We start from the raw sequence: 12,767 nt of genomic DNA on the forward strand, positions 1-12,767 counted from the left end.
ACCAAGAAACACAGTCCTGCCTAAAGTCCGACTTGCCCTTCTGCTTTTCCGGCTCCATTAAGCTGCCCGCCGCCCTCAGAAATCAAAAAGTGTGTGTGTGTGTGTGTGTGTGTGTGTGTGTGTGTGTGTGTGTGTGTGTGTGTGTGTGTGTGTGTGTGTGTGTGTGTGTGTGTGTTGGTGGGGTTATAAACTTACAACGGAAAAGCCCCTACTCGGAAGTGTCCAGCGTGCAGGCCTCTACCAACCCAAACCCTAAGATATTTCTAGACTTCTATGATCCTTTCGTTGTTGTTAATATTCATTTCTGATGATTGAATCGAGGGGCGGCAATGCTCTTCCCCAGAAATGGGGATTGAAAACTAAACCAGTGTACACTAATCAAACTCTACCACTGAAACAAACCCAGGTCTCTAAGTTCCTCCAGTAATCAGTGACAATAGCTGCAGTCTTTTTTTTTTTTTTTTTTTTTTTTCTTTTTTTTCTTTTTTGGAGTTGAGGACCGAACCCAGGGCCTTGCGCTTGCTAGGCAAGCGCTCTACCGCTGAGCTAAATCCCCAACCCCTATAGCTGTAGTCTTAATGCTGCTTTAAATTTTTAATTTAAAGTAAGCTAACCAGCAGGGGAAACAGTGGAATGGGTAGCCCCAGAATCTGAGACTTTGATCACAGGAAGCCTTGTGATATGGCGCAGTGACATGAACCTGTAGCCCCACCCCCTCTTCCAAAGCTTAAGGCTACCAGCTAGTCTGCAGAACTCAGTGCAGCAGGAACTAGAGACCTTGCCTCAAATTCGAAGTGTAGTTCTCTGATCTACACACATGCTCTGAGGGATGGAAGCCCAGTGATGTATACCTGATCATGTTCACACACCATGCACACACACACCTAGATAAATAAAAAGTTGATGTGACTTTGCAGACATCTTCCTGTACTTGTGTCACTACTAGATAGTAGACCTAGGGTACTTCACAGGTGGAAGTGAAAAGCTGAGGAAAAAGTCAGAAAAGAGAAAAGACTCCAACCTTACCCAGGCCAATCGATTATGTTAAACCTACAGTACCCCAATCCCCTATTTGTTGGGACGTCTTTCTCTTTAAGAAGAAAGATGTTGGTGAGTTACAATTCCAACATGCATTGAATTCATGACACTCCTCCTGCCTCAGCTTCCCTCCAAGTTCTGGGGTTGTAGGAATAAACCACCATGCCCAGTGCACTTGCCTCTTGTTTCTCTCTTTCTTGCTCTGACAGCTAGCTCTGGGGATGAGACCCAGCCCTCACACATACTGGGCAAGCTCTCTGTCTACATGCAACTTCAGCCCCACGTTTGACCTGCGCCGCTCTACCAGCCTCCTCTTCATTCTGTGGGTATTTTATAACTAGACTGACACGAGTCTTCTAATCACAACGACCACTAAATCTAAATGGCATCTCTGCCTCCAGTTACTCACAGCTCCTTTTTTAGGTTTCCCCCAGCTTTCACAGGTTTCCAGTATTTTTCTGAAAATGTATAAATGTTTGGGTTTTGTTTTGAAAGCAAAAGCACTGTAAAACAGTAGAGGATTTGGGAATGGGTCAAAGGGCCTCCCATAGCATGATAAGCAAAAGTCCCCATGGTGGTGTATATAATCCCATTGCTGGAAGAGTTTGAGGCCAGTCTGAGTGAGAGATTGTTTTAAAAAAAAAAAAAAAAGAGCTGGGTGGTGGCAAACATTTCTAATCCCAGCACTTGGGAGGCAGGGGCAGGCAGATCTCTGAGGGTGAGACCAGCTTTGTCTACAGGGGGCTGGAGGTGGAGAGAGAGAGAGAGAGAGAGAGAGAGAGAGAGAGAGAGAGAGAGAGTTAGTTTTCCCTTTATCTAAATGGTTGATCCAGGAAGGTCAAGAGTTAGAGGTCAGCATGGCCCACATAGCAAGCTTCAGACTTGCCCAAGTTAAAAAGTGAGATCCTGTCTTAAGTCAAATCCTGTGTGGATAAGGCTGGCCTTAAATTCATAGAGAGTCTCCTGCCTCTGCTGGGGTTAAAGGAATGTGCAGACTAGCCTAGGCTTCCTTTGCAGATCCTAACCAGAGAAAAGGTAATTGCCAAGAGAAAAGCCTCCACCTTTTGCCAGACTAATGAACTTCAGGAAACTAGAGGTGTTTATTTCTAAATCATGTCTGTGTGATTTGGGGAAAGTTGATTATAGTCTATGGACATATATACCCCCCAACCCCTTTTCTAATCTCTCTCTCTCTCTCTCTCTCTCTCTCTCTCTCTCTCTCTCTCTCTGTTTCTCTGTGTGTCTGTCTCTCTGTGTCTCTGTCTGTCTCCTTTTGAGACAGGGTTTCTCAGTGTAGTCCTGGCTGTACAAGAACTTGTTCTGTAGACAAGGCTGGTCTTGAACTGAGAGATCCTCCCGCCTCTGCTTCCCAAGGGCTGAAATTAAGGCGTGCCCAGCTCCCTTCTAATTTCTTTCAGACACTTCCTTAGGTGCTATGAATATAGTCCTGAAGAAAAGAGATGGAAAGAAACGGCCACTAAAGAGATAAAATGCGGTACTTTCAATGCTAAAGAAGCAATGAAATAAAATCAAAGTGTAACCAACTACATTCCTGGGTTAACGTTTGGATTTAGTGGCCAGTGTGATAAGAAGCAGTAGGAGAATGGTGTGACCTAAACCTTTGACTGCAGTTATTAAAAAGCCCCACGATCTGCCAGGATGGAAGCAGAAGGCCCCTGGAGTGGCATCTGTCCACCTCAACAGAAATAGATAGGACCATAGTGCTGGTAACAGTTAGAGACAGGAACTGGGCCCAAGGGTACGTTTCTCTTTAAGAGTCAGCGCGGCGGGGGCGGGGCTGAGTGCGTCGGGAGCTAGCAGAGGGTGGAGGTACCAGCTGGGAAGAGCCGCCCTCCGGATTGCGCGCGCGCCGTGCGGGGGCGGGATCAAGGTCCGTCCGCATGGCTGGCTTTGGCCCCGGATGAGGAAGTGCGGAGGGGAGGGGGGGAGAGCACTGTAGGAGCGGTGGAGGCTGGAGCGCCCTCGGGCCTCGGCTCCAGAAGATCTGGTAGAGTTGGCGGCGGCGGGGACTGCGGGGACGGAGGCAGCCGAGGCCAAGGTGGCGGGATGAGCACGGTCCGAGGAGGAGGCCGCAGGGTAAGAGGCCTGGGCAGCCCCACGACGGCCTGGGGGGTCCTCCGCCGGATGGTGCTGACTAAAGGGGGTCCGGGCCCCCATCCTTTCAGGGAGCCGAAGGGCACCGAAACAGCGTTGTAAGTGACAAACAACCACAGACATCCAGGAGATCAGGCTCCACGTCGCTGAGAGAAAACAGCTTCTCAGAGTCCTGGTTCCAGGGGAAGGAGGCTCCCATTCAACCTCCATCTGCAGGGGACCCCCAACTTCTCTCCTTGGAGAGGACGACGCCCCTAGTTGGTATACACCTCCGTCGGCTCTGGTCGATTTGTCAGAGAAGGGAGACCGGTTTATGGTGCTGAAGGGAATTCTTTATCCAAAGGAGCGTTTTAATGGGTAACCCCTAAACGACCCTCACTTTGGTCAGCGCCTTCCAAGTGAAGGAGAGTCTCAACTTTCCTAAAAGTGACAGAGGTATCTTTTCTGCAAGAAACAGATCTGTCTTCTTTATTTTTCACTTTCACCCCAAGATAGAGGGAGGCCCTGAATTTATGATATCGTAAGTTAGCTTTTCTCCCCTTCCCCCAACCGTGTCCACCAAGGGTGCTTTGCTTTTCGTGTTTTTATTAGGTCTTTTAGGATTCATTGAGCTGCTCCTCCTCTTCTGGAGTGTGATATTTCCAAGTTTGTATCTCCCACTTAACATCTTTATGACCTTGACTCATCCTCTGTCAGTTGCAGCCCATCTGTAACCTGGGTACTTTTTTTCTCTGAATTGTCATGAAGGCTCAAGGGAAGTTTTGTGGAAAATGTTTGGTGCACAGTGAACTTTTGGTCAATTGTTACTATTGATACGTTAAGAAAGAAAAGTCATGTCCTCCATCAGAAGCCAGTGTCTGCAGGAATCTATCCTTCATCACAAAAGTTCAAACCATTCTTTCCAACAGAAAGGCTTTTCCTAGTCTGGAGGTAAAGGACACGTCCTCTCATTTTGGATCCTACTGTACTCTACTCTCCAAGTTAACAACAGAGAGCCTTAGTGAAAATCAGGAAAAAAATTATTAATTTTTGGAAACAGATTAGCACTTTATTTAATCTATTTATTTTGATATGAGTGGTCTCTTTACAGTTCAGGCTCAAACTCAGTAGGTAGCCCAGGCTGGCCTCTAGCCCCTGACCCCTGATAATCTTGTCTTACCTTATAGGACACTACTAGTTCAGGCATGCACCACCATGTGCCACTTTTTGTTTTGTTTTGAGACAAGCTCTCATGTAGCCCAGGCTGGCCTCAAATTTGCTATGTAGCCAAGCCTCTGATCTTCCTGCATCCGTCTCTCCATTAAGAGTCTTAAGAGGGAGGGAAAACTCAGTGCCAGAAGCCAGCCTTTCTTTGTGCACCAAATCTGTCTAGATCCCCTCTCCCTTCACTTGCTTTTGTTGGCAATTAAAAACAGCTTCCCTTTATCTACACATCCTCTCTAGCCTCCAGCTCTCCGAAGTAAAAGACTGCCCTTCTCCAGGATGTAAAGCACTGCAGATGGCTTCTTTTCCCTTCCCCTTGGATAAGCACATGAAAGTCTTTCATACATGGTGCCTTTTGTCAGCAGACATCAAGAGCATTTTCAGTTTAACCCTCTGTTGGAGGATGGGTTGCTTTTGCTGCATGTTAACAAAAAGGGAAAGGGAAACAGCCTTGATGCCTCAGAGATTCCGTGCAGAACTGGGTTCCTTAGGGGTAATGATGTTCTTCCTGGTCTCTCTTTCAGTTTGTGTTGAGATCTTGATGAGTGGTTTGTTGTTCTTTTGAGACAGGGTTTAGCTATGTAGCCCTAGCTGGCCTGACACTGTGTATCCCAGGGTGTCCTCCGCAGCCCTCTTGCCTCAGCCTCTCCCTGAGTGTTGGGATCACTGGTGTGAGCCACCACTCCTGGTTTAGGGAGATGTTATTAAAAGATTCTTCTTTTTCTGTCCCTCAAGAAGAGGCCTCTTCTCCAAATTCCCTCATGGAAGAATTGGCTACAGTGTCTGAATGTCCCTTATGGAGGGACTGGCTGCAGAATCTGAACCTTTGGAAAAGAAAGCCCTTTTCTCAAGGTGAAAGGAGTGCTGGGAACTTCTCAGGGCCTGATCATTCTTGTGAGTATCGTTCCTTGACACAAGCATGGCAGTGCCACTGTTGTTAACAGCGTCTGTACATTCCAGTTCAAGAGAAGGGGTTATTGGGGCATGGAGGTTTTCTATCTGCTTTCTTTGCCCCCCTTCCCCCCCTTTTTTTTGCTTTATTGCTGTCAAGTTTTACTTGGGGAATCATTGAATAATTAGACATGTTGGTGCTGTAAGATTTGGACGTGGTAAAAAACACTCTAAAGACAATGGAGTTGTGATGTTCCGCCTCTGCTGGCTTTTGTCATGTTTCTGAGTTCACACTTCCAATGACCTGAAGGCACGCTGAAGAAGAGCTTTGTGTCTCTTTTGTAATGTGCAGTATTCCTAAATTGCCTTAAATGTCCCTAAGCACCTACTGAAGTCATTACTGTAGGCCCTGTACCTCTGTTGACACCTGTCTGCAGTGTGTACAGCAACAAAAGGAAAGAGGGAGGTTGGTCTTTCCATCCTGGGCTTTTCATGGGATTATTTTAGCTTGGTCATTTCTCACGGAAAGAACAAGCCTGCGAAAGTTCATTTAAATGGAAGACATTTCCAGACCCTGCAGCTAGAGAGTGGAGTCAGAGTGGGGAGGGACATTGGCTTTTGCTCTGGACACAGAAAGATCGAACTACTCCCTACAGAGCTTTGCATTTGACACAGGTGAGAGGTCACCTGTTGGTCTCAGCTCAAAAATATTATCTCTTCCTCCTTCTTTTCTTCACCCTCCCTTTTTTTTTTTTTTAAAAAAAAAAATGTTTTGTTTTGAGACAGGGTCTCCCTGTATAGCCCGTTGTTGTACTGTGTGGCTCCAGCTGACTTAGAAATTTGTGTTTCCCTGGAATTGGCATGGTAGGCTTGTTTTATGGACGTCATCTTTGAGTAGAGTAATTTTACTTCATATTTTGTACAAATGTCACTCATTTTATAACATCTGAAATAAATCCATTCCCTAAAGAATATAATACTTACTTGTACACATTGGCCAGAGTAATTTAACATTGATTTTTAAAAATTGTATTTTTCGAGACAGGATTTCTCTTTGTAGCCGTGGTTGTTTTGGAACTTACTCTGTAGACCAAGCTAGCCTTGAAGTTACAGAGATCTACCTATCTCTCTGCCTCCTGAGTGCTGGGACACACGGGGTGTGTGTGTGTGTGTGTGTGTGTGTGTGTGTAACTTTATATGTTAAGTATTTGAGTGTTTCACTCCATATATGTGTGTGCACCGTATGTGTGCCTGGTGCCTAGAGAGGCCAGAAGAGGGCATTAGATCCTCTGGAGCAGGAGTTGTAGACAGTTGTGAGCCTCCATGTGGGTGCTGGGAACGGAACCCAGATCCTCTGGGAGAGCCGTCTCTCCAGCCAGGTGAGAATCATTTTTAGGTCAATGGGTTAATTTTCAATTAAACCTTAAACTAGGTAAGGACTTGATATTCTTCCCCAGTAGCTTGTTAGAAGCATTGAGAAGGCTTAAGTTGTAAATAAATCCCTGTCTGAATTTTATTTTTTTTATTTTTATTTTATTTATTTATTTATTTATTTATTTATTTATTTTTTTCCGGAGCTGAGGACCGAACCCAGGGCCTTGTGCTTGCTAGGCAAGCGCTCTACCACTGAGCTAAATCCCCAACCCTATTTTTATTTTTTTTAAAGATTTATTTAGGGGCTGGGGATTTAGCTCAGTGGTAGAGCGCTTACCTAGGAAGCACAAGGCCCTGGGTTCGGTCCCCAGCTCCGAAAAAAAGAACCAAAAAAAAAAAAAAAAGATTTATTTATTATATACACGTACACTGTAGCTGTCTTCAGACACACCAGAAGAGGGCATCAGATCTCATTACAGATGGCTGTGAGCCACCATGTGGTTGCTGGGATTTGAACTCAGAACCTCTGGAAGAGCAGTCAGTGCTCTTAACCACTAAGCCATCTCTCCAGCCCCCTGTCTGTATTTTATAAACACGTTACTTGTTCTTTCTTTTTACTACACAGTTATTAAGAATTTAATTCGAAAACATCGATAGTTAGAAAAGAGGCTGGCAATGAGCAGACTGGTGAATTAAAAGGCTAATCTTACCAGGTTTTTTTAAATGAATTTGCTAGCTGTTTATTCACCAGCTTTCTGCATTTAGATCTTGGTTAAAAAAAAACAAAAGCATGTAATATAACACTTAGTATTTGTTGTTGTTAGTTTGCTTGTTTTTCGTGTTGCTGGTGCTGCAACACAGGGCCTTTTACCTTCGAAACTAGTGCTTTCCCCTGAGATAACAGCTGAGGCACCATGATCACTAAAGTACAGCATACAAATGTTACTGGTGAGCTTATCACCCAGGCAACACTGTGAATGCCTGCTTCTTTAGGGGGGTTTAAGGCCAGTTCTCATATGACACAGGCTGGTCTGGAACTCTGTAACGGAGCGTTACTCTTCATCAGCCTGCCTCTGCTCATGTGTGTATCTGTGCATATATCCATGGTTCCCTCAGGGGCCAGAGGAATTGCGTCCTCTGGAGCTGGAGTTACAGGGGATGATGTGCTCAGTGTGGTTGCCGGGACCCTAACTCTGGTCCTGTGGAAGAGGGATGTACACTATGGACTGGGGGTTGTGGATCTTTCCCGTTAGGCACACACTTTCACTGAGCTACTGCCCCAGCATAAGGGGACACATTTGGGTTTTACTCAGCAGAGAGGCTTCAAGGAAAGGTGACGTTTGAGAACACCCACATTCCCCTAGTGGGCCGTGGATAAAGGGCAGGTAGTGGCAGAGACCCAAGAAGTTTGTGCTTCCATAAACTCAGTTTTGGTTAGAGTGCCCGTGTACCCCAGGTTGGCCCTGAGTTCACAGTCCTTGCTCAAGTGCTGCAGTGAAAGGTGTGCTCATTCCCACAGGGAGGTAGACTTGTGTTTGACAGGATCTCTCATTGATATTTGTGTGCCTGTGATGTATGTGGCTGAGCCCACGTTCACAGTTGTGGGGATGTAGAGGTCGGGGCAGCTTTTGGTGCCTGGTCTCCTTCACCTCGTGAGTCTCTGGAATTGACTTGAGGTCAACAGTCTTGAAAGGCAAGCAGTTTAACTCATAGCCATCTCTGTGATCTATCATTACGTATCTTTTCCTGCACTTGTGTCCATTGTAATAACTAGGAAAAGGAATCCAAACGAAGTTAGAATTGAGTATTTCCTACTTTTTGGCATCAAATAGCAATTCCAATTATTTTCTGTTGACTCCCACATAAATGGCCTAAAATCTGAAGTGCCTTCAGAAATAACCAGTAGCTAGAGGAGAACGGAAGATTTTAATTCTAAAAGGGATAAAGTAGTCTCAACACTGTCTTTTTTTTTTTTTTTTAAAGATTTTATTTTATTTATTATATATAAGTACACTGTAGCTGTCTTCAGATACACCAGAAGAGGGCATCGGATCTCTTTACAGATGGTTGTGAGCCACCATGTGGTTGCTGGGAATTGAACTCATGACCTCTAGAAGAACAGTCGGGTGTTCTTAACCACTGAGCCATCTCTCCAGCCCAACACTGTCTTATTTAAAGATAATTCTTCTTAGTTATGTGTATATGCAAAGTATATGTATGTGTATCATTTGTATGAAGGGGACTGCAGCAGCCTGAAGACAGCCTCAAATCTCTTGAAACTGGAGTTATATGTGACTGTTGTTCTCATACATTGGTGGTGCTGGGAACTGAACCTAGATACTGTGCGAGAGCACTGAGTGCTCTTAGATGCTGACCCACTGCTCCAGCCCCTTGTGGAGAATCTCTGCTTTCACCATGAGATCCAGTGGATCTCTCTTGGGTAATTTAGGTTTTCTCCACCAACTACTCCTCCTCCTCCTCTTCCTCCTCTGCCTTCTCCTCCTCCTCCTCTTCTTCCTCTTTCTCCTCCTCTTTTCTTTTGTTGCATTGTTTTTGAAATCAGGTCTCCCTAACTAGTCCAGGCTAGTCTTGAATCCTAGGTTCACTTAGCTTCAGCTTCCCAAGTGCTAGGATTACAACTGTGAGCTTAGCAGTTCTTTCTTACTCCTTGTATAAGAGCTGGTATGTGTGCATGTGCGTGTGCTCACTGCCTGCATGCCTGCCTGCCCAGGTTTATGCGTACACAAGCATGCTGGTGCTCTCAGAGGCCAGCGGGTACCAGATAGCCTGGAGTTGGACTATAGATGGGTGTGAGCAATCTGATACAGTGCTGGAATCCAGGGTCTCTGCAAGAGCAGCAAGTGCTCACAACCAGAGCCATCTCTCCAGCCCTCAATTTAGGCAATTTTGTTTTAGTTTTTGAGACAGGGTCTTGCTATCCAGCTCTGACTGGTCTAGAATTTGCTATGTAGACCAGGCTGGTCTCAAAATCATAAGCTGGGTTCTGCATTCCTTTGTCTCCCAAGTGTTGAGGCTAAGGGTGTGTGCCATCGTACCAATTTGAAAGTAAGCATTTCTTAAACTTGGCCTTTACCTTTACCCAAGTGTTTCACTTGTGTGTGTGTAAGTGGCTGTCTTATACCACATTTGTTCAGTGCCAGTGAAATCCAGAGAGAGTGTTGTGTCTCTTGTAAATGGTGTTTGTTCTGGATGATCGTGAGCCAGCTTTGCAGGTGCTGGGAACTGAACCCAGGCCCTTTGGGAGAGCAGCAAGTGTTCTGAACTGCTGAACCATAGCTCTAGTCCCCTGGCCCAAGAGTTTTGGAAAACCTTTTTGTTTTTTGTTTTCCAAGACAAGGCTTTACTGTGTAGCTTTGGCTCTCCTATACTTTGTTCTGTAGATCAGGCTGGCCTCAAACTCAGAGCTCTACCTGCCTCTGCCTCCTGAGTTCTGGGATTAAAGCATGCAACACCACTGCCTTTTAACTTTTCACTAAAAATGTTTAGCCTAAAGCAGGTGTGGTAGTTGATACCTGCAAACCCAGCATTCACAAGGTACTACATGCATAGTCCCTCTAGTTTTGGATCAGTCCAGGCTATTGAACTAGGCAGCAGTCTGATGTCTATAGTCTTTAAATTGTGGCAATTTCTTAAAAAATTTCTCTTTTCAGCCTGTGATGGTGGCTAATGCCTTTAGTCCAACACTTGGGAGGCAGAGGCAGGTGGATCTCTGTGAATTTGAGGCCACCCTGGTCTACAACTGAGTTCCTGGCCAGCTAAAGCTGCACAGAGAAACCCTGTCTCAGGCAAAACAGATAACCAAACAAAAATATTTCTCTTCTCTTGTCTAGGGTGGGAGAAGCTTTAAGAATCATCATATGTAGTGTGTGTCTCCCTTCCCAGTGAACCTAAGGCATCATGGGAATGCTAGGCTCTACCAATGAGCTATATGTTCATCCCTCTAGTACTACAAAATACTTAGATGAAATATTTCAGCAAGTATCCTGTTTCTAGCATTTAGTACAAGGAATTTAACTACCAACACAGTGGCATCCTCTGGAGAGCTTGCGTTTTCTGTAGAATATTATATTAGGCTTGCCACTTTCCACCTTCTCAGGTACGGTATTAAGATCTGTAATGGGAAGTGATAGTGGCTCTGCTTAGTTCATGGGGTTCTTCTGTGAATTGAGCGCACACTGCCCATAAAAACTCTTGGAGAATCTTAAGAAGCAGCTAAAGGAGCTGGGTTAGTTAGGAACTTGTGCTTGTCTGGGTAGACAGATCTCAAGTATGTAAAGGAATGGAATTGCATTTTCCAGTATCTTCCTTCAGAGAAGAAAGGTAAATATATTAAAAATGTCAGTATTCCGAGTGACTGTGCGTGCTTTTAGTCCCAGCACTTAGGAAGCAGAGTCAGGTGGATCTCCGAGTTCCAGGCTAGCCTGGTCTATGTAATGTGTTTCAGGACAGCCAGAGCTACATAAACCCTGTGTCAAATGAGAAAACAGAAACAAGCCAGTATCATCCCTGCCCAGGACAGGCAGAGATATAGCTCCAGGGACTTTGCTGGCCGTCCTTTCTAGCCTAATTGATAAGCTATAGACTAATGAGAGACTCGGCCTCAAAGGAGGCAGATAGCATTCCTGAGACAACACTAAAAATTGTCCCGTGCCCTCCATGTGCACACACCAATACACACATATTAAAAAACAAAAACAACAACAAAAAAAACCTGAGTATTTACTCCATGTCAAGTACCTATTCTGGGATATAGCAGTGAACAGGTTTTAAGGTTCATGTTTTGAAACTAGGTAGAAAAGTGCCTTTCTTTTCTTTTCTTTTTTTTTTTTTTCTTAATCTTTTTTTTTTTTTTCGGAGCTGGGGACTGAACCCAGGGCCTTGCGCTTGCTAGGCAAGCGCTCTACCACTGAGCTAAATCTCCAACCCCGCGCCTTTATTTTCTAGTTGATGTCAAATCTGTTTTTGAGTACATATCTATGTCTTATCAATTTTTAAGATTTCTTGTTTTCAAGATAAGATCACTCTATGGAGCCCTTTCTAGCCTGGAAATCACTATATATTCCAGGCTGGTATCATATTCAGAGATCTGCCCGCCTCTGCCTCCTGAGATTAAAGGCGTATGCCATTAGGCCTAGCAGTTAGGTACTGTGTATTTATGGTATCTATGCAGATGACTGTAGCCTCCTAAAGACGCTATAGGCGTCAGATACCCCTGGAGCTTGAGGTATAGGAGGTTTTGAACTGTCACACTTGGGTACTCGACTTATGTGGGAGCCAGATTGGTGTCCTCTGCAAAAACAGCATATACCCCTTTAACCACTTAGGCATTTTCCTAGCCCCCCTTTCCCATTTTCTTGAGGTAGGAGCTCAGTTTTAGCTAAGGATAGCCTTGAACTCACTTTGTAGCTGAGGCTCTTCTTGAATTTGTGTCACTCCTGCCTCAGCCTCCTGAATAATAGGATTGCAGCTATGAGCCACAGTACCCAGTGGTATCGTGGTAGTGTTGGGGATTGAACTCAGTCAGGGTTTATACACCCTGAGTAAATGCTCTGCCTAACGTTCAAACTGAGGCTACTCACAGGGCAGTACCTACTGAAGATTAGATATGTATTTTTCTACCTATACAGTAGACATTTTGATGTCCAGTAATGCTGGCATTTGAAGTTGAGTATGTTGTTCATAATTTTTTGTTGTTGTGCTGTTTTTTTGTGTGTGTTTTTTTAAATATTTTTTTATTTTTTTATAAGTACACTGTAGCTGTCTTCAGATACACCAGAAGAGGGCACTACATCTCATTACAGATGGTTGTGAGCCACCATGTGGTTGCTGGGAATTGAACTCAGGACCTCTGGAAGAGCAGTCAGTGCTCTTAACCACTGAGCCACCTCTCCAGCCCCGTTATTTTATGTTTTGAGACAGGGTTTCTTTGTGTAGCCTTGGCTGTCCTGGACTTGCTTTGTAGACCAGGCTGGCTCTGTAGACCAGGCTCACAGAGATTCACCTGCCTCTGCCTCTGCCCCTGCCTCCTGAGTGCTAGGATTAAAGGCATGTGCCACCATTGCCCGGCTATTTTCCATATTTTAACTGATGTTAATGGAAATGGTTTCTTTTACCATGTCAAGGTT

General features: G+C 44.9%; 1 protein-coding gene across 12 annotated transcripts in view; it reads left to right on the plus strand.

The window, feature by feature from the left end:
- Window positions 1-2,961: 2,961 nt before the first annotated feature.
- Window positions 2,962-12,767, plus strand: part of Prr14l (proline rich 14-like) — a 66,657-nt gene continuing 56,851 nt past the window's right edge. For 8 of the 12 annotated variants that reach the window (XM_087583295.1, XM_087583298.1, XM_087583300.1 and 5 more), the window contains exon 1: window positions 2,962-3,135. Coding sequence is in view for 3 of the 12 variants with exons in the window: in XM_087583300.1 (XP_087439426.1) it covers window positions 3,106-3,135 (30 nt within the window). In the remaining 9 variants the exon portion in view is untranslated. 12 annotated transcript variants of the gene reach the window in all.

Source organism: Rattus norvegicus, chromosome 14 (genome assembly GCF_021556685.1).
Source record: "Rattus norvegicus strain SHRSP/BbbUtx chromosome 14, alternate assembly SHRSP_T2T, whole genome shotgun sequence".
NCBI classification, from domain to species: domain Eukaryota; kingdom Metazoa; phylum Chordata; class Mammalia; order Rodentia; family Muridae; genus Rattus; species Rattus norvegicus.